Genomic DNA, 18409 nt, shown 5'->3' on the forward strand with positions numbered 1-18409 from the left:
CCAACATAACCTAACACTGCGGTTGTAGTTCGGTTGCCGTCGACCGATAGAAACCGCATACGACCGCAAGGGAAAAAATACGTTCACACAGGCCATTCGCTTCCAAACGAAATGTTATGAACAATGAGAACGACAACACATTAACCAAATCGGAAAAATCTTAAGAAATGTCTGCCATACCGAGAATGAGGCCGAGGTATAACCTCCGTCTCACAGCGATTCGACCTCGGTCTGACATCAGTTCAACCACGATCAGACCTAGGTTTGACCAAGGTTAACCGCGGTTTTTGGTAGGTTATTTCTGCATGGAAAGTACTGTAGGTCCACCTTTGTTTTCGTTCAATTAGCATGTAATCAGTTACGCCAACATCCAAATGTAGCTTAATATTGGCTAAATCAAATTTCCAATTATCTTGAAATAATCTTAGATATACAAGTAACAGTAATTTTATCTGTGACTAAGGCCCACATTACATGACACAGGATTAGCTGGTCAAGACAATTTCGTTTCCGTTAACAAGAAATGGTTGGTAGTAAAAGCTCATTGGTTTGATAGATTTAGTAGATTTTTTTAGATCAGACATAAATACTCACAGCCTTTTAGCAGCTAAAAAATTTGACTGTATTCAATAGCGACCCCGTATAGTGTAATTGGGCCTTACGCGTGAGATTAACTATAGTAACGACATGAGATGACCTAAAATTAAGGTTTTTAATTGATGAATATATTGCGCTTAATCATCCAATGCTAAGAAAAGTATTTGCTCAGGTAACAATCATTTCAATTTTTACGACATTGCTCAGAGTAAACCAAATTATATATGCAAGAGATCGCGGTAAACAACTAACTCAAGAAGAAAAAGAAGTGCCAAACAAGTTAAAACCTTAAACATCAGAATATTTATGTATCCATGTATGTTCACTGACCGCTAGAACAATCGATTTGTGTTAGGACTATACTTAGAACATAAATACACGAGTATCTCCCAGCCGACCTAACGAGCTGGCGACGTCAGATGTATCTGTATGGAAACCGTTTCTTGAATTAGCTGTATACCTGCACGCTTACCACAAGTACCTTCGTAGGAAATATTTGAATCAATCGACTCTTATGCTATAAAGACGATGCAAGATTTAACAAAATCGGCACAGTTCAAAACTTTGACACATCTCGTGGTTTTTCCAATATTAGGACGTTTATTCAAATTAAGTTGTCGGATATTATCCGTAAGTTTAATTGGCAATACTTATCTACCTCAACATTTTCTATCAAGAAATCATTTTTTTAGTATTAATTAATGATTCATGATATTTCCTCACCTAAGACAGAAAGTCGCATTTTCCAGGATCATTACGCGAAGGAAGCCATAAATTATTCATAATTTAAAATTATGAATTTTATAATGTTTGTTACCATTTCTCCTGACGGATAGAAAAGAACAAGTCGATCGCAGGAAAAAATGAAAATATACCTTAGAATAAGAAGGTAACCGTACGGAAGCCATGATTCTGCCTTCGGACACCTTAACGAAATGCATCATATAATGATTTAAAACACCTACCATTTCGGAATCAATGTAAAAAGCCTTCTTGAAATATTTAATAGGAAGAACATGCTCATTTCTTATACCATTTCTTAGAAACTTAATAGAAAATAAACGAAATTCCCCAAAGGTAGTTAATGCATTGACGGATGACACTAATACTAAACTACGAGTCATATTAGTACCAGTTAAACAGAACCATTTAACTGATTCATTCAACTCCCCCGTTGAACGTACAAACCATCTGTTTCCACATTCTATTTCCCACAATTCATAAATTTTCCTGCGACTGCAATGTAACATAACAGCACACCCATCACAACTTATTGCGACAGAAGTGAACTTTTCACTATGGGCCTCGTCAAAATTCCAAGAAGGTATTTCTTGATGACTGAGATTTTCACCACAAATTTTCAAAATAGAAATTCTCCCATTAGTGCTAATTACAAGAACATCTTTTGTAAACTTAACAACACCACTAAAATTTAAAATAGATTCTTCAGTTTGATTTCCTAAGATATTTGAATTCAAAGGTTCATAAGGATATTTAACACCACGCCTTCACAGACCAACCAAAGATACGACTTAGACCACCAACAAGCCACTGCTCGTTGTTTTAGTGGAACAGTTTGCAATGTTTCCCCATTGTCGATACTTCTTATTGAAAGAATGCAATTTTCAAAACAGCACGTTACATACAAGGTGTCTGGAGATAATGCACAGCAATCTATACGGGCGTTGACGACAAAAGAAGCATCAGGAGATTCAAGTGATATAATACATACGAGGTTTGGATCCGAAATACGTAAAATGAATTTCGTCTCTTCTAATTTTGAAATGTGATCGAAATCACATTCAAGAGGCAAATAATCAATCTGAAAGACGTCAACGATCGTTTGGTTTAAAAAGTCGTATATTATTAGAGCTACAGCGAAGGAGTGATCGCTAAATGCTACACACTTTTTTCCCTTCCATAAAAAGGGTTTTGAACATTTTTTACGAGAAAGGAGGACTATCTCACCAGATGGCAAGCAAACATGATCAAAGCTAATCCTACGGGATGGTTTGCCAAGAACCAATCTATTTGGTGAATGTATCTGAATGGAAACTTTACTTAACAAACACGGCTTAACAGAATTCTTTTCAATATATACTTCTTCCAAATTCTCAGAGCGCAAGACATTCGTACACATTGATGAGTCGCAATCCAAAAGGAGAATGTAGGAGCCACACAAACTAAACAAACAATAATTCCTAAATCCCAAAAAGTCATTGTAAACTTCTGCTAATATGGTTTTCCGCATTACATCCCACACTTGGATGAATTCCGGCCCTGATGTAGCAAGTTTCGTTCCACAGGAAGAAAAAGAACAACTCTGAATGTCTTTGGGACCGTGTGCAATGAAGGGTACTTCCTTTTGTTCTTTAACAAGGATGCATGACCGAATTGAATTGCATAAAATATAGGAGGAATCAGGAGAAAAGACAAAAAAGTGGTCAATATCAACGTGTATCGCATCTACTTCTATCTTGAAAAGAGTTGCGAGGCTTGGTATTTTAAGCACTTGCACTGTCCATGTTTGATTATAAAAGAGGGCAAACATCGTATTGTCCGGTGACAGAGAACTGGTAATAATAATAGAATTATCTAACAAGGCACGGGGGAAATGATTTAAATTATGATTCTCTTCGTTTGTCACACGCTCCATCCAAATCTCATTTACTGTATCCAAGATATTTCTAGCAACATTTTTACGAAAGAAATTATTTTGTGAAAAATCAAAATATCCGTTTGCAAGATCTTTCAAATAATCGTCACAATTTGCTGGAGGGCTTTCTGCCATTAAATACACTCTTTTTAACTTTTCTAAGAGGCAATGCAGTTGAATTATGCCGTAATAAATATCTTTGGAAAGATTACTATTATAAGTGTCAAGGATTTGGTTCAAATCAATATCGGTGTTGCGATCGCGATCGCAAAATTTTAGTCTTAAATAGTTTACGCCAACATGCACCAACCAGTGAAATTCCTCCACCTTACCTGTTTTCATCAAATATTTCACACCATTTTTCAAAGCGTACTCATTCTCGGGTGAAATTTGAAATTCTAAAACGGACTTTAAAGATTCTATCTCACAGAATTCCTTCTCACAAGCACGCCAAAGACGTCTATCTCCGTCATTAACATCTGCAACAAACGCATGTTCCTCATACCCATTCAACGTCATCCAATCCCATAATGACTTATGATAAAGAGTCAGGCAACCATCATAAACTGGAAGAATTTCTGACATAATGTCAATAATCGCCGTGCGTATTTCAAATTCTTTCCAGGGCAGATCCATGCATGTAAAAAGAATTTTCAGTGGGAGAGGCATGAATGCGGCGGCAATAACATTGATAAAACTCTTTAAGATAGAAGAAAAGGTATCTTGCTTTAAACGTTGGAGGCCTATTTTCAAACGTTTGAACTGTTTTTCGTAATATCCGGCAATACCATTGGGGATGAAATCACTCAAGCCGGGTTCAATTCCCAAGCCCTTTTTCTCTTAATTCATGACTAAGTGATAAGCGTACAAAAACGATCCCTCACACTTCGAAATAACTACCTTATGCATCATCATCAAGATTAGGTAAATCACGACGAATAAAAAGCGCAATATCTTGATTGTGATCTTCATCATCAGGACGGATTTCTAACGGCTGTAAATGTTGAAGAACCTTCCGTACTTGTAGCTCCGGTCTGCTCGAAATGAATATCTTAATCCAATCAGGCAGTTCACAAAATTCTCGATATCAACTCCAAAAATTCGCTCTTCATATCAGTTTTGCTCTCGTCCAAGGCATCAACAATGATCAACATTGGATCATTCTGAAGAGATGTAGTGGATCGTTTAAAAGAACACGAAATGCATCTGACAGCGAGTCCCGAGAATGTTCACGACGAAGGATTTCGATTAGTTTATCACGGAATCCATCAACATTATCACACATTTGGCTGGCAAGGGACTGGAGGATTCTGTGAGGATTGCTGTAATCAGAAATTTGAAAGTCGCAGAAATGGTGAGCTGCGAGTTGGTCACGTTCTCTATACAGCTCAGAGATCTTTCCAGACAAAACACTTTTTCCAGCGCCTGGACCTGCAGTTAGGATCATAACTCTGGTTTCTTTACTCATAAACCAACTTGAGAGTTTATCAAACAACCATTTTCTAGTTTTCATGAATTTTTTACAAAGGTCGTCAATCTTTCCAGTAAAGTCGAATTTAGCGAGTTTCTCGACAGTTGAGTGATGAACATTCTCATCTACGTTTTTCTTAGCTTGACTACTCACTTTTAACATCAGTTAATTCTGATTTCAAATCATCGTTTTGTAGTTTCCATTCAACAGTTGAGTGATGAACTTTCTCATCTACAGTTTTTCTTAGCTTGACTACTTCACTTTTAACATCACTTAATTCTGATTTCCAGTCATCCTCTTGTTGTTTCCATTCTTTTAATCTTTTATAACTTTCTTCTCAGGGCTGAGAGGAGCTACTTTCAACTCATCAATATCCTTTGAGGAATTCCCAAGTTGACCAACAGTACCGAAATGTCTCCCACAATTTTTCAAAAGTTGTGTCGTCCAAACTTGCAGTTGGAATATGAGCATACACTTCATTCCTGAACATTTTGACTCTCAAAATGTTTGCTGATATAGATGTATCACTAACTGGAGGCATAACATTCCACCCAGTGGCTGGTGGAGACAATCCACAAATATTTCGAAGTAGGACAGTCAGCAAGGTGATATCGAAGCTTTTTGAATCTGGTGTACCAGATATTGGGAAGAGTAGATCCCATTGCGGGGCTTTAATTATATTGTATCGTATTCCTTGTAGTGTGGCTCTGTTGGCTTTCAAAGCGGACGCCAAGGAGGAAGGTGGACGCATCGATTGTAGAGAATTTTTCAAAGCAGCTCTCAAAGCATCTCCTCCTTTATCTAACAACAGTTGACAAACCCGGAAATAATTAGCTTTGCTTTTTATCGGATCCATAATTGATCTTTAATTTGAAAATCCCTGAAATCAGAGAAGGAAATGATTGGGAGATTGTTTTGATAAAAACAAGACACAATATTCAGACAATATTCTTTGGGTCTACTTTAAAGTCATTGTCAAACGTATTGACAAAATTTACAAGCATGCTACGTTCCTTATATACAGCTACTCAGGGAAAAGGATGACACAATTCAATGAGTTAAAATGGAACACCACATTCGAAGGAAAAACCATAGTACGTTTAAGGTGGCTCCCAATAGGTGTAATTAATATAGTTTGTGACGCGATCTATAAAGATCAGACACGCATGGAGTAATCGTGATTTGTCAAAAATGGCTCGCTGTGTTTAGACTTTAGAGACGTTGGTAGAAGTTTTTCATTCGAAGTGTATATTCTTATATATGATCGTCTTATGCCGCACTGATTCCATTTCAAGGCTCTTGTTTTTAGGGTAAGTGGATATAAACATATATGAAATTCTCCCCCAATTTCAGTGGCGGATCTACTTCCAAGTCATGTCGACAGTCATTTAATAAAAATGTTCGCCTATACTCGTGGTTCAGTTATACATAACCTTTGGGCGATGGAACGTGTGTAGACTCTTAAAGACCATGCCATTAAAACTGTACTCTTAACGTTATCGGAGACTCGGAATGAAAAGCTAATGTGGGTGACTGAGTTTCTGATAGAGCATGAAATATAAAATCTCAAGACACGGATGCAGTCATAACTTCGAAGGGAAAGGTAAAGTGTTCCGTGTTTACTCAAAAAAACCGTCAATACGACACAAGAAATACGGTTACCATATGAACGTCAAAGAACCAATCGAGTATATATACACTTCCGACACGTGGTGTACGAACTATGGTAATGACGGGTGGAGAAACCGACTGTATGCTGAGATGTGATCAGATGTTTCTACTGTAATGTTTATAAATTGGTATTCAATGCTTCTGAACTTCTTATACTATAAAAGTATTGTTAGATAAATCGCTACTACAAGTTCGATGTTTTTCTACCTCGTGTTCGTAACTAAGTAACTAACGTTGTTCTTGACGCCCCGTGACAACTAGTCAAGTGAGCATAACTATAAATAATGTCAACATTGCATCCCTCCTATGCTTTACATATGAACTATAACAAAATCTTAACATAATGTTTAAACTGTATCTTATCTGTCTTAGTCCAGGTCAAACAGTCAATCATAAATGTTATTTCCATATCTGTTGATTCGCCATCTTTCTCTTGCTGGATATCTTGGACCATCATTTTGTCTGGGACCAATGTCTTATCTTGGACGATCATTCTGTCGCACTCGATTGTGATGTTCATTCTCTACGCGAACATCTTCGTCTGAGAAATAATTTTCTTCATCTGGGTTATCTGTTGAATTCAGTGGTCTTCCATGTTTTGGGTGAAACATTTTAAAGAAGGAAATGTTCCGTGTTATGTATTTCCCATTCCTCACTGCGGTGATCCAGTTGCCACGGCGACTTGTAACTTCGTATGGTGTTGGGTCGTATTTTGTGGACATTTTGTTTGACATAGATTGTCGCACGAAAACTAAATCTCTTTTTTTTATGTCAGCACGTTTCACTGAATCAGCATAGTCCTTTTGTTTATTTTTCAACCTTTCATCTCTCTCTTTCAGCTCTTGATGAATTGGGGACTGGTTATCAAACAACACATGGGGTAATTTTGTTTAAAGCTGACGGTTGTATAGCAACTCTGCCGGTGACTTGCCAGTAGTGGCATGTAGGGTAGCTCTGAAGTTAAGCAAGAATTTAACATTTCACGCTTCCAATCTTTGTTGTCATGATATGCGGATTTTATAGCCTTCACAAGTGGTTTCATGAAGTTTTCAGCTAGTCCATTTCCTTAGGGCCATAATGGTGAGCTTGGTTTATGGGTAATGCCAAGCTCTTTTAGGTACACACTAAACTCATGGCTCTGAAATGGTGGGCCATTATCACTCTTTAACACCTTTGGGATGCCATGTGTGGCAAGAATTCGTTCAAGTTTCAATACTGTGGATTTTGCAGAGGTCGAGCTTACAATTTCCACCTCCGGGAAACGTGAATATGCATCAATGATTACTAACAGATAGGAGCCACCAGGAAATGGTCCACTAAAGTCAATATTCACTGTGTGCCAGGGTTCGGGTGGTAGAGTTGTCATACGTAATGGTTATTGGTGACGGTTTGGTCCATTTGCTTGACATAATAAACAAGTATCCACTGTATGTTTAGCTAGTTGGTCTATACCAGGATACCAAACCTTTTCTCGCAATAGCTGTTTAGTTTTGACAAGCCCTTGGTGGCCTTCATGAGCAATATGAATAGCCTTTAGTCTAAGGCTTTCGGGAAGGACAATTCGCGAACCTCGTATTTAGTCTAGGACCTGTAAAGGAGTTTGTGTGCATTTCATTTAGGACAGATTATCTCAACTGTTTTAAGGTAATATGACCATGGCGGTCAACATGGCATATGTGCCAAAATGTGAATCCGGGACGAAAGTCCTGAAAATGAACACACCCAGAAAAAGTCGACACAGCTCTAAATCCTGAATTATCCAAGCTACAGTCTTTCTGAATTGTTTATGTGGTTCAGAATGGTTGCTTTTAGGGGTGGTCACTGGAGAGTGAAATTAGCCACGACAAATGTTCGTGGGCAACATTGCAGGGGGGGTTATTTTCACAAATACATTTCTGGTTTATTTTTTTAGCTTTGTGAAAGCAAGAAAATGCAATTTAAACGCGGAGACTTGTTAATTTTGTTATGAGAAATATTAACAGCAAAAACGCACAAATTTTACTCGGGTTGTTGACTGATTGTGGTTTTGAACAAATGTATGCTTGAATTTTTGTCCCCCCGGAATGCTGTCCACGAGGGCTCGTCGCGGAGTTTGCGCGAGACTTTCAAATTATTTTGAATCTTTCGCACTTAAATTTCATTCCTGATAAACGAGGGGTGGTTCTTTACTTTCAAGTTGGACAAATGCTTTTAAATTTTGGATAGCTGCTATTGTACTATCAATTATTTATCGATGCTGTAAAAAAAATACAGCTGGGGATCAAGAACTGGCATTTATCGTGCAGAAAGGCGACGAGACATGGCAATGGTGACATAATTGACGAAATGTCAAGGGACACAAAAATGAAAAAATATTACATGGCACTACTTCAAAACCCATCGAAAATTGGTTGAATAATTCTTTAGTCCACTAGAATCGTGCTAAAGTACAGTATTTGGATGGTGCTTGCGACGGACGGCGAAAAACGGCGATCAAATTTGCAAAATGTGGCTGAAATCGTGTTATGGCGGGGGGTTAGTGAAATGAAATATGTCGTATCGCAACAAAACATTGTTATTTCCTAGGAAATTTATAATAAATATATTAAAATAAGCACGTTTTTTCATCATATGGCAAAAATTTTTAGAAAATAGGGAAAATTAGACTTTGCCAGGTGAATCTGTAATTTTTGAACTGGAATAGTAAACATTCATTTTCTTGTGAAATATGCAACTTAGGCTAATTTCACTCTCCAGTGACCACCCCTGAAAGCAACCATTCTGAACAACATAAACAATTCAGAAAGACTGTAGCTTGGATAATTCAGGATTTAGAGCAATGTCGACTATGCCGTTTCTGGGTGTGGTCATTTTCAGGACTTTCGTCCCGGATTCACATTTTGGCACATATGCCATGTTGACCGCCATGGTCATATTACCCTAAAACAGTTGAGATAATCTGTCCTAAATGAAATACATACAAACTCCTTTACAGGTCCTAGACTAAATATGACTCCATCCTGTTCATTTAGTGTAAGTTCTGTTTTAATTTTCTGGTACGCTTTCAAATCCGAGACTTTTATGTTGGGATTGGATTGCACATCCAGTAAATAATTGGGATTGGATTGCACATCCAGTAAATGCCACTGACCTGTTGATACGAGGGTACCCAGGAACTGTAATGTTGGATCAGCCAAAGTGGCTTGCTGTATTTCAGGCAGTGTCATTGCTCTTGGAACAACATGTTGGATTAGGAAGCAAACATAGTTGTCTGCCATTGTTTGGAAATGTCTGTCATCAGTGGTGTCATTGACAGGTAAATGTCGTGATAGAAAGTCTGATGGATTGTTAAGCCCCTTGGTGTAACTTACGTTAAAATCATAATCCTACAATCGTAGATTCCATCTTTCAATTCTAGCCGGGGGTCGTGAATTTGGGTTGTTCAAGATCAACTCGATTGGTTTGCAATCAGTTAGCAGAGTGAAATGTCCTCCGTATAAATAAATATGTAAACGTTCAATAGCCCACACAATTGCAAGAGCTTCTCGCTCCGTTTGGCTATATCGTCTTTCGACGTCTGATAAGGACCGACTGATGTATGCGACAACATTTCTTTGTTCTGATCCGGAGGCTTTCCGCATCAGAATCGCTTATTGACCCACAGCTGATGCATCTGTAATGTTCAGATTCTGTGTCTTTAGTTTGATCGAAATATGCCATGACTGTTGCGCTTGTAAGAGCAGCTTCCACTGAGATGAATGCCTGCTCATGTCTTGATGTCCAACTGAAAGGTACATTCTTTCGTATTAGTTCCCGTAAAGGTTTTGTGAGCTCACTGAAATTAGAAATGAATTTGGCACAATATGTTGCCATACCAAGGAAACTCCGAACAGCTTTGACTGATTTTGGAGGTGGGCAGTCATGAATGGCTGAGACCTTGGCTGGATCTGGTGAAATTCCTTCCCCCGAGAAGACAAAACCAAAAAATGTGAGCTGTACTTGACTGATCTCGCATTTGTCCTGGTTTAAGTGAGTCCAATGAGTGAAAACCGCTCAAATATTTCATGAAGGGCTTTGTCATGCTCTGCTTGTGTTGTACCAAAGATGATTATATCATCACTAATGTTAATGGCATTCGGAATGTCCCGGATCTGTTCAACCTTTTATAGTGGTAAAGCCCTTTGTGTGTTGTAAAGGTGGTTATGTGTCGACTTTCCTCTGCGAGCGATAACTGATGGTATCCTGAACGAAGATCAAGCTTTGTGAACACGGTGGCACCATTTAGCTTGTGAATTAAATCATCCACAGTTGGAGTTGGATGCCGTTCGCGCTGAATCCCTTCATTAGCTTTACGCATGTCAATACACAGTCTGACATCGCCATCTTTCTTTGGAAGAACCACCAATGGGCTGACCAAAGGAGTTGCTTTAAACTGATGTTTTTTCAATAATTCCATCACTTTCTAGTTTGTCAAGTGCATCTGAGACCTTTTGCCGCATGTGGAAAGGAATACGGCGGGGGTTCTGTGCCACTGGAGGAACAGTATCATCAATGCGCAATTTAACTTCAAAATCTTTAAGGGTTCCAATTCCATTGAATATATGGGCATACTCTTTCAACAATTGGTCATGGGTCCAGATTTTACATTGTTGATCTTTAGCATATAAGACCCAAAGTAGATGCCGTTTGATAGCTGAGCAAACAACCAAAATTTCCTTTGATAACATGAACTCGTGTGGTTGTTGTGCCTATCGCGCATTGCAAGGTGGCATGAAATTGTCCCATAACAGGCAACTGGTGGTTGAAACCGTATGCAAAAACACGTGTCTTGGAATGTCGTAGGGATAAGGATCTCTGTAATATGTTGAAAGCAAGTTCATCGATGATGTTGATGGAGGCACCAGTGTCGATAACCATATTAATAGGTGTGTTCTTGACCAAGATTTGGACCCGAGGTGTTGTTTTGTCTCTACATGATGGTTTTAGCGTGAAAATGAATTCATCCTCGCTGCTGCTTTCATTGCTGGAGGGTTGGCGAGAAATCTTTTGGACTTTTTTTAAGATATTTTTTTAAAGAGTTTTGGTTTTCTCGTTGACTTATTGACTGTACGAGGCTTGCGGGCACTACGGCAGACTTTCGCAAAATGAATGCTTTTCCCACAGTTCAAACAAGATTTTGCTGGACAACTATTGTTGTTATGGGGCCAGAGCTCCCCCCCCACAATTTCGACACTGTGATGAAGTGTGAAAATCTTGACGATGAAACGATGTTGGTTGTTGATCATGATTACTTTGGTTGGCTGTCCCTTGAGGACGCACGGCTTCAGCTACTTCGTCAGAAATATGTATTGATTCCAGTGCGTTTTCAATGCCGGCTGCTTGCAATTCACTAAGTTTGAAAGCTCTGCCTTTAGCGAGAATCTAGCGTCGTAAACGTTTCGATGAACAGTTTTGAATTATGGCCGATTTCACTTCTTTATCAATGTTTGCAAAGTCACAGTTTGTTGCCATTTTCCTAAGACGAGTTGAAAATTGATCTCTGGATTCATGGGATTGTTGTTTGGCTTCACGAAACTTAAAGATTTCAAAATCGACATGTTTTTGAGGTGAGAAATACGTATCAAGGGCAGCGATGGCGGAATCATATAATCGTCATCTTCGCCGATTTCAGCAAGGGTGTCAAAAATATCCTGAGTCTCTTGGCCAGCTTGGTATAGAAAGAGAGCTCGTTTTTGTTTCTTCTCCGTAACATTTAGAGCCACAAAATATGTTTCCAATCGTCGTTTCCACGTTTTCCATCGTTGGCTGAGAGAACTTGGATCTGCCAAGGGATCAATCAAATGGCGCCATTGGGGTTAAATCGATTCGGCCACTTGCCATGACTTTCTGACTTTATTCGTCGATTAGAGGTTTCAAAATCGTTTTTATTTATAAACGATAGCTGCTTTTGTTTACCTCGTCGCCAATGTAATGTTTATAAATTGGTATTTAATGCTTCTGAACTTCTTATACTATAAAAGTATTGTTAGATAAATCGCTACTACAAGTTCGACGTTTTTCTACCTCGTGTTCGTAACTAAGTAACTAACGTTGATCTTGACCCCCCGTGACAACTAGTCACGTGAGCATAACTATAAATAATGTCAACATTGCATCTACTAGACTCGTTCATATTTCCCTCAAACATTAAATTTTACTGATTGATGATTGCACATTTCATCAAAATACAACAAACCGCAAATTTAAGTGATTATAGAACAATAGTTAATCGTTTCATAAATTACTATATATTTAATAGTCGTAAATTACCTAAACTATATTAATAAAAATTATCTTATAGATTAATCGTACTGTATCATCATGTTTCAACAAATCGAAATAATAAATGATTCACACTAAATTTGGTTTTCACTCCTACACAATAACCCGGCCCATAAACACTACATACATCAAAGGCATGATGTACATGTGAAACACCCGTGTACATTTTAGTTTCACATCTTGAACATTAAACGTACGATGTTCACGTGAAACTATCATGTATCCTCACATAATGTTCACGTGGCATTCTCGTGTATACCCATTGTGACGTCTTTGGTTGCATCCCTTCCATCCGTATATGGGGGGGGGGTAATCTACTAACTATTCATAATTTTAATACACACATTTGTTATACTATTAAACTGCTCGACTGAAAGTTCTGCTACTTTAACTCGTCAATTTTGTGTGACGGGACGTCCAAATTATTCAGTTAAAACGCTTATTTTCTGTATCGTCCTATCATGTTTTTTTTAAAAAGTTAAAAATAATAAAAATACAAAAATGTTGGGGGGCTACGCGCATCGCACATAGATCAGGGGGATACAGCCGTTTCCCCGCCCGTGTTTTACAGCGCCAAAAGATTTTGAACACAAAAGATTTGAAGCACTGCCTAATTTTGCTATATTGTAATGATGTATTCCTTAAAAGATTATCGCAGCGAGTAATTTCAAAAGATAGCTGACATTAATTGACTGTCCTATTTGGTCTGAGTATATTTAGGTTTTGGAAACATGCCATAAGAATCGACATATTACGAACATTTATGATGTTGCTACATACATGTATTGTACATGAGCCATACATACAGACAGTCAAGGTTATTGATTTTTTCAAGAGCTGGACTGAAAGCAATACATTTAGAGAGAAACAGTGTGTGAATTATGTAATGAGCAAATAGCAAGATATTGTCATTTAGTGACGAAACTGGCAACGCTGTAAGAGCGGTATTGTTCAATTACAAGAAGACTTTCCACAAGTCATCCGTTTGTCAATGCCAACTTTCATCAAACGTTGGGTTACTGACTTTCTCACTGACAGACTACAACGAGTGAAATTAGCAAGAGATTGTTTGTCCGAATGGTTACATGTTTCTTCTGGTGTCCCCCAGGGAATCAAATTGGGACCCGTGGCTCTTTATTCTAATGATAAATGACCTCCATTCTCCCCATCACGAACGATGGAAATACATTAATGATACCACCATATCCGAAATTATTTACACCTAGTAATATTCAGGATACAGTAAAAAATGTTCAAACTTGGTCAGAAGAGAACAAGATGCAATTAAACGCTTCTAAGTGTAAGGAAATCGTTATTAGTTTCACAAAACCTGACATGTAACCAACAATCAACATGTAACCAACATAATTAAGAAAGTTAACACACGTATCTATTTCATCATTCAGTTGAAACGTGCTCACATATTCATATTCCTGAAGTGGACATTATAAACTTCTACACTACTTGTGTTAGACCAGTTTTGGAATTTACATCATTTCTCCCTCCCAACTTATGTACCTATCCAATACCTTTGAACGAGTTTATAAGCATGTCCTATCAATTATCTTTCCACTTAATTTCTATGCGGATTGCTTAGAAAAATGTGGCATCAAGTTATTAAGTGACAGGCGCGTGAAAGCATGCGAAAAACTATTTAAAGAATTTACAACAGAAGCAGCAGAAAACATTTATGTTATACCATCTAGACACTTCCCATACTATAATCTGAGACTCTCTAGAAACTTTGTTGTTCTGTGGACTAAATCAAACGAACAGATTTAGAAACAGTTTTTTGCCTTCACCTCGAAGCAAGCATTTTATTGCATGAATAATTGTTTTTTAACCTCTTTGTAGTTTTGTAGTTCCATATATATTAATACATGCACTTGGAAAATAGTTTTGTTTTTTTATTCTAATCAACCATTGATAATAATGTAAATTAGGGTACGCAATTCAGCCTTTTGGCTGCAACCTGCCCTTTTAATTAAAGATCTATCTATCTATCTAGTTTAACCGGAAACAGTCGTTTTATTCTCAATTAACACTCATGTATCACTATAGGAAAGATCTCGCCATAATTGTCATGACCATGCGGTGATATCCACATGAAAATAGTTCCTGTCAGTCAACTTTACATGTTACAATACCTCAAAATTTATATTTTGGTCATCTACTTTTTCTAAAACTTCCTCCAAATCTCAGCACTTCCCCAATACAAATTTTAAGCCCTTAGTGGTTAGTGATCTCCCCTATTAGGGATTATACACTATATAGTGTTCACTTTTCCACTTCATAAAATAAGAATATTATAATATAATAAGGATATTTATATATGCACATCTGCTGATATACCTGTAGTCATTAATAAATTAATGAACAGGAGATGGAGATACAAAATGTGTAATAAACCACAATCCTTTACCTTCTCATTCAATAGCAGAGCAAAGACATCATTCAATTTGGAACATAGTTAACACAGTGAAAATCAATCCAGATAAAGGTAAGAAAATCTGTCAAGTTTTAAATATGAATAGTTTAATATTTTTATCTCCACTGTGGTCTAGCCAATATATTTTAAAAATTCTGACTGTGATTGCAGTTGTGCAGGTGCCCTAGCTGCAGTTACCATGCAGCACTTTGGTACGTGACCCTAGGGATGATGAAAATCCTTACTGTAGAAGTTGGCATGGACAACTTCAGGATAAATGTTTTAATTTATCAGAATTATGTTTTAACCTGAGAAATTATTTTATACACCTCATGCAGTATGCATGTGTTGGTATATAATCACTAAGATGTTGGTGTGTAATAAAACAAATCATTCCATTGTCAATGGTTATAAAATGGTCACCAAAAATTTAAACAAGCAATCTAGGTGTAACACTCTTAATCATCTTGCTTAATTTCACCAGACCTTATCACTACATAATTATATTTGATGATTGCCAAAAAATTCAAACATCTTGACATAAAAACATAATACATTTCTAAACCTTCAGCATGGCAATTGCATGGATGTACCCTAGACTGGTATAACCACTGTGTCAATACAAATAGGTAAATTTATGCTATGTACAATAGCTTCCACTTATCTAAGCTGGAGAAATAGATTTGTAAACCCTTTTATTCTGAATAAAACTTTTAAATTATCATGCATATTTGGGCTGCCTATGATAAAATCAATATTTTGCGGGAATCATGTATTCATATGACCATGGCAGTTTACGACCCCAATTGATGACAAGGTTGTTAAGATAACATGATCCTTCTAATAAACTTATAATAAATACCTACAGCGATAAATATCTTGATATGCTCAAATATTGTCGTGAAGTTGACAACAGGGGCGTAATTCGGAATGCTGGCTTGCTGGGCACAGAAATTCCTCTTGAAACTTGATATAACAATTATTTATTCTAAATGAAGTAGCTCATAATTTCTATGAGCCCGCATTAATTGTAATGTATAAAAGACGGTGATTGACCTCCATTTTGTACAAATTATTTAGAATTTTATTTGGCAAGGTTTTAAGTTGAATAAAGCCTATTTTATTTTGCTATAACAATTATGGTTTCAACAATTTATTCAACTTAATATAACAGACTTCAATATGGATACTTTACTAAAACCAGCTCGTCTCGACTTGGATCCTAATTCACCATTTGCGGCTAAAGAATGGAAGCATTGGTATAAAACGTTCACTAACTTCCTCGCAGAGTGTGGTAGTAAAGCTCCAGATAAGTATCGTACTCTTATTAACTATATATCACACAACGTGTATGAGTATATTGAAGACTGTGAAGACTATGATTCAGCGCTCGAAATATTAAATCAACTATTCATTAAAAAGCCAAATGAAATATTTGCTCGACACTTACTGGCTACAAGACGCCAAAAGCCAGGGGAAACACTCGTAGAATTTCTTCAAGAGCTTCGGAGGCTAAGTAAAGACTGTAATCTTAAAAGTGTTACAGCCGAACAATATCGCGAGGAACTAATTCGAGATTCCTTTATAAATGGCCTACTTTCCCCATTAATTCGTCAACGTTTGCTAGAGAACAGCATACTAGATTTGAAATCAGCGTTTGACCAAGCTAATGCTTTAGATTTAGCGCAGAAAAATGCGGAAACATATACTATGCCCACTATTCCCACAGCTACAGCAGCTGCTATTCCGGCCTTAGTAGCAGAACAGACCTCGAAAGAAGATGACGATGCTCTTCTTGCGGGAACATTTACATCGAAGAAATGCTATTTTTGTGGCAATGCCATCCATAGTAGAAGAAATTGTCCTGCCCGAAATTGTGTGTGTGATAACTGTGGCAAAAAGGGGCATTATGCAAAAGTTTGCAAGTCAAAAACATCTACGGTTGCTTCAATATTTTCACCTACACTTTGTTCAATTGTTGCTTCCTGCCCAGCTTCTTTGAAGCAAGCTTCGGTAATGGTCTCTGTCGGGGAAAAAACATTGACTGCGCTTGTTGATTCTGGCAGTTCGGACAGCTATATAAGTAAAAGTACGGCCGAACACCTTGACCTTCATGTTCATCCATCAACCCAAGATGTATCTATGGCCCTTAGTTCCCTTAAGTCACATGTTCTTGGTCACTGTTATGTAGATATTAATCTAGATAAACATGTGTATTCGTCCTGTCGTTTGGGGATACTTAAGGATCTTTGTAGTGACATAATCCTTGGTCAGGATTTCCAGAAAGAGCATAGAAGTGTTGTTATCGAATATGGTGGTCCTAAGCCAGAGCTAGTGATTCCAAAGTCTACCCCTGTTTGTGCTCTCTCTGCTGCATCGTTTGAAGAGCCATCTCTCTTTGCAAATCTTCGCCCGGATTGCAAACCGATTGCAAGTAAGTCGAGACGCTTTAGTAAGGAAGATCAAGATTTCATAGAACAGGAAATTAATCAACTTCTCTCAGCGGGGATTATTGAAACCAGTAATTCACCTTGGAGAGCACAGGTTGTTGTCGTTAAAGACCCGTTGAATAGACACAAGAAGCGGCTCTGCATAGATTACTCACAAACCGTTAATCAGTATACTGAGCTTGATGCCTACCCTCTACCACGAATTGATGACATGATAAACAACCTAGCTGGCTATAAAGTTTTCTCAACTTTTGATCTTAAAAGTGCCTATCATCAGGTACCAATAAAGGAAGCTGATCAGAAATATACAGCATTCGAGGCTAATGGAAGACTCTATCACTTTCGACGCATACCGTTCGGTGTTACAAATGGTGTAGCGGTTTTCCAAAGGGCAATGGATAAGTTTGTCGACGAGGAAGGACTTAAAGATACATTTCCATATTTGGATAATATAACGGTAGCGGGACGAGACCAAGAAGAGCATGACGAAAATGTCCAGAAGTTCCATGAAGCTGTCAATAAACGAAATCTTACCCTCAATGAAACGAAATCTGTTGAATCCAAGTCATCAATCAATCTACTCGGATATGGTATCGGACATGGTGTGATTACTCCTGATCCAGAAAGGCTGCGTCCCCTTCAAGAGTTTCCACCACCTGAGAATGCGCGAACGCTACAGAGAGTAGTTGGGATGTTTGCCTATTATGCAAAATACCGAACTTTTCTGACAAGATCAAACCTCTAATGCAGGCTACAATATTTCCATTAGACGCAAATGCTCTAGCTGCATTTAACATTCTCAAGAAAGAACTCGAGAATGCAGCTCTTCACCATAT

The 18409-nt window shown here is 37.8% G+C and overlaps 1 protein-coding gene and 1 long non-coding RNA gene across 2 annotated transcripts; both read right to left on the bottom strand.

Moving 5' to 3' along the window:
• Positions 1–571: 571 nt before the first annotated feature.
• LOC114540244 lies at positions 572–4073 on the bottom strand. The gene is made up of 2 exons (XM_028560524.1): positions 1473–4073; positions 572–1114 (listed from the first exon to the last, which is right to left on the bottom strand). Exon 1 carries the CDS (start codon positions 3920–3922, stop codon positions 2072–2074), a length of 1851 nt encoding a protein of 616 aa, XP_028416325.1. The 5' UTR covers positions 3923–4073; the 3' UTR covers positions 572–1114; positions 1473–2071.
• A 1076-nt stretch (positions 4074–5149) lies between these two features.
• On the bottom strand, positions 5150–16087 carry LOC114540251. The gene is made up of 3 exons (XR_003689015.1): positions 15990–16087; positions 15118–15205; positions 5150–5604 (listed from the first exon to the last, which is right to left on the bottom strand). It is a non-coding gene; the product is annotated as an uncharacterized LOC114540251 (long non-coding RNA).
• Positions 16088–18409: the final 2322 nt, after the last annotated feature.

The sequence above is a fragment of the Dendronephthya gigantea genome, unplaced genomic scaffold (genome assembly GCF_004324835.1).
Source record: "Dendronephthya gigantea isolate DGI-Jeju-01 unplaced genomic scaffold, DenGig_1.0 000226F, whole genome shotgun sequence".
NCBI classification, from domain to species: Eukaryota; Metazoa; Cnidaria; class Anthozoa; order Malacalcyonacea; family Nephtheidae; genus Dendronephthya; species Dendronephthya gigantea.